This window comes from Bactrocera tryoni, unplaced genomic scaffold (genome assembly GCF_016617805.1).
Source record: "Bactrocera tryoni isolate S06 unplaced genomic scaffold, CSIRO_BtryS06_freeze2 ctg7180000185862_QRY, whole genome shotgun sequence".
NCBI lineage: Eukaryota > Metazoa > Arthropoda > Insecta > Diptera > Tephritidae > Bactrocera > Bactrocera tryoni.
Window position 1 is genome coordinate 39,900 of NW_024393794.1, and position 3,798 is coordinate 43,697.

At 32.2% G+C, this 3,798-nt stretch overlaps 1 protein-coding gene across 1 annotated transcript; it reads left to right on the forward strand.

Moving 5' to 3' along the window:
- The first annotated feature begins 2,026 nt into the window (after positions 1–2,026).
- LOC120779333 (tigger transposable element-derived protein 6-like) lies at positions 2,027–3,264 on the forward strand. The gene is made up of 2 exons (XM_040111532.1): positions 2,027–2,040; positions 2,103–3,264. The coding sequence occupies exons 1-2, from the start codon at positions 2,027–2,029 to the stop codon at positions 3,262–3,264; spliced, it is 1,176 nt and encodes a 391-aa protein (XP_039967466.1).
- The last annotated feature ends 534 nt before the right edge of the window (positions 3,265–3,798 follow it).

Below are 3,798 nucleotides of genomic sequence, written 5' to 3' on the forward strand. Positions count from 1 at the left end.
AAATCCATATCAAGTTGCCTCAATTTAATAGCTTCATTTATTAAAGTTAATTAACCTTCTTCATCTTACAGAAGTTGGCATAAAGCCAAAACGGCATTTAGAAATCCATATCAAGTTGCCTCAAGTTATTAGCTTAACATATTAAAGTTAATTAACCCTCACTATCTTATTCAAGTTAACATAAGACCATAACGGATTTGGAAAAAATTCCACAATTTTACTTTTAGGTATAAAACCGACTTTCTTGCATGTACACATTTAGAAATCCATATCAAGTTGCTTCAAAATATTAAATTCACTTCTTAAAGTTAAATAACCTTCTTCATCTTACAGAAGTTGGCATAAAGCCAAAACAGCAGTGCATTTGGAAAAATTCTATAATTTTTCATTTAGATACAAAACCGACTTTCTTACATGAGCACATTTAGAAATCCATATAAAGTTGCTTCAAATCATTAGCTTCCCATACTAAAGTTAATTAACCCTCACTATCTTATTCAAGTTAACATAAGACCATAACGGCAGTGCATTTGGAAAAAATTCGATAATTTTACATTTAGAAATACCACCGACTTCCTTGCATGTACACATTTAGAAATCCATATCAAGTTGCCTCAAATTAATAGCTTTACTTATTAAAATTAATTAACCTTCTCCATCTTACAGAAGTTGGCATAAAGCCAAAACGGCAGTGCATTTGGAAAATTCCAGAATTTTACGCTTAGGTAAAAAACTTTTTTTCTTGCATGTACACATTTAGAAATCCATATCAAGTTGCTTCAAATCATTATCTTAACATATTAAAGTTAACTAACCCTTATCATTTTACTCTAGTTGACATAAGACCACAACGGCAGTGTATTTGGAAAATTCCAAAATTTTACATTTAGGTTCATACCGACTTTCTTGCATGTACACATTAAGAAATCCATATCAAGTTGCCTCAAATCATTAACTTTACATATTAAAGTTAATTAACTTTCTTCATCTTACTGAAGTTAACATAAAGCCAAAAGGGCAGTGCATTTGGAATTTTCCAGAATTTTACATTAAGGCAAATACATATCAAGTTGCTTCAAATCAGTAGCTTCGCATATTAAAGTTAGTTAACCTTCTTCATCTTACTTAAGTTGACATAGAGCCAAAACGGCAGTGCATTTGGAAATTTCCAGAATTTTACATTTATGTATAAAACCGATTTTCTTGCATGTACACGGTTAGAAATCCATATCAAGTTCGCTCAAATCATTAGCTTCACATATTAAAGTTAATTTTACATTTAGCCATAAAACCGATTTCCTTGCATGTACACATTTAGAAATCCACAAATAATTGCTTCAAGGAATTAGCTTCACTTATTAAAGTTAATTAACCCTCACCACCTTACTGAAGTTGGCATAAAGCCAAAACGGCAGTGCATTTGGAAAAATTCCACAATTTTACATTCAGGTATAAAGCCGATTTTCTTGCATATGCACATTTAGAAATACATATGAAGTTGCTTTAAATCATAAGATTACCATATTAAAGTTAAATAACCTTTTTCATCTTACAGAAGTTGGCATAAAGCCAAAACGACAGTGCATTGGGAAAAATTCCAGAATTTAACATTTAGGTATAAAACCGATTTTCTTGCATATACAGTGAAACTTCGATAAGTCGTAACCTCGATAAGCGAAAAACCTTAATATCTCATAGTATTTCTTCGGTCCCTAGAAAAATTCGCGAAAAATGCATGTATTTCGGTCCCTTGGATAACTCGTATTTTTCTTGAGACAAGAATTGAAAGATGTGTATCAAAAGCCCCTACAACTCGTATTTTTTTATTTCACAAAAAACCGTACTTGACGAAAACATAGCACGTTTTTAAACCGTTATTATTTTACAGTTACGCTTATTCATACGTTTTGTTTTGTTTTCTACAACTAGCGTAGATTAGTATCTATTAGGACGCAAGATGTCAAGTTCTCGTAAGTGCAAAATATTGCCAATTAAAAAAAAAATGAAATTATTCTTGCCGTAAAAAATGGTAAAAAACAAGTAAAAATTGCGAAAAGGTTCGGTATTGCGCCATCTACTATCACATCAATTTTGAAACAAAGTGATCTGTATTTGAGTTTGCCCTCAAACACCAAACGTAAGCGCCAAAAATTACCAGAATACCCGGAATTAGAAAAGAGAGTACTCACTTGGTTTTTGCAATGCCGAGAATCTAATACTATTCCAGTTGGAGGAAATTTACTAAAAGAAAAAGCAAAGGTGTATGCCGCAAAATTGGGCTTAACACAATTCAACGCAAGTAATGGCTGGTTGGACAATTTCAAGAAGAGAAATAATGTTAGTTTCAAAAAAGTTTGCGGTGAAAGCGCGGCCGTTGATGATGAAGTGTGCGTTCAATGGAGAGAAAACATTCAAAAGTTAATAGAGAATTATGAGCCCAAGAATATTTTCAACGCAGATGAAACGGGTCTTTTTTACAAGTGTCTTTCTGATCGCACTTTGTCTTTAAAAGGCCAAAGTTGTCATGGTGGCAAATTGAGCAAGGATCGTCTTACTCTGTTGCTTGCTGCAAATATGGATGGTTCAGAAAAATTTAAACCATTAATGATTGGTAAATCCATGAAACCCAGATGCTTTAAAAACATCAAGACGTTCCCTATGCTTTATCGTGCAAATTCAAAGTCATGGATGACACGTAATTTATTTCTTGAATGGCTACAATTGGTGAACCAACAAATGAAAAAACAAAATAGAAAGATTTTATTATTTATTGATAATTGCACCGCCCACACTGCAATGGAACCTTTGAGCAATGTGCAGACTGAATTTCTCCCACCTAACACCACTTCAGTTTTGCAACCACTCGACAAAGGCGTAATCAAAAGTTTCAAAACATTGTACCGTAAAGAAGTTGTTGTTAAACTGCTTGAAAGCATCGAGGAAAAAAATGATTATTCCATTTCGATTTATGATGCAATGAATATTGCTCATAAAGCCTGGACAAATATCAGTAAATCGACTATTAAAAACTGTTTTCGAGCTTGCGGGTTTGTTAAGGATCAAAATGTAGTCATAATCAGCGAAGATGTACTTCACATAGCAGAGTGGGCTCGTGTTCCAAAAAATGCAGAAACACGTGTAAACTTTGATGACTTCATTCATGTTGATGATGAGTTGGTGATTACTGGAAGCCTCAATGATGATGAATTTCTGGGTTTCGAAAACATCGACGATGAAAACGATGAAACATTTGAAATTCCCTGAGTTTCCACAAAGGTTGCGAAAGCCTCAATTGAAAATTTGCGTCTTTTTTCATGGCATCAAATGTTGAAGACTCTATTTTTAATGACATTGTAAACATTGATAATGCCATAGATAAAATACGCCAAAATAATGTCCGTCAAAAACATATTACGGATTTCTTTTAAAATGAACACTTTTCATAATTTTTTTTTACAATTTTTCAAAATACATAAATACATATATTGATTGAATAACATATGTACTTTATATGTTAAAATTTAAATATGTTTGTACAATCATTTATTGTTTTTTATGTAAAATTGAAAAAATAAATAAAAAAAAGTCTATAATTCGTATAATCTGTATGTTGCCTCTATAAGTTGTATAAACTTGAAAAACTCCATAACTCGTATTTAAATTGTGGTCCCATGCAAATACGAGTTATCGAAGCTTCACTGTACACATTTAGAAATCCATATCAAGTTGCTTCAAATCATTAGCTTCACACATTAAAGTTAAATAACCTTCTCCATCTTACTGAAGTTGGCATAAAGC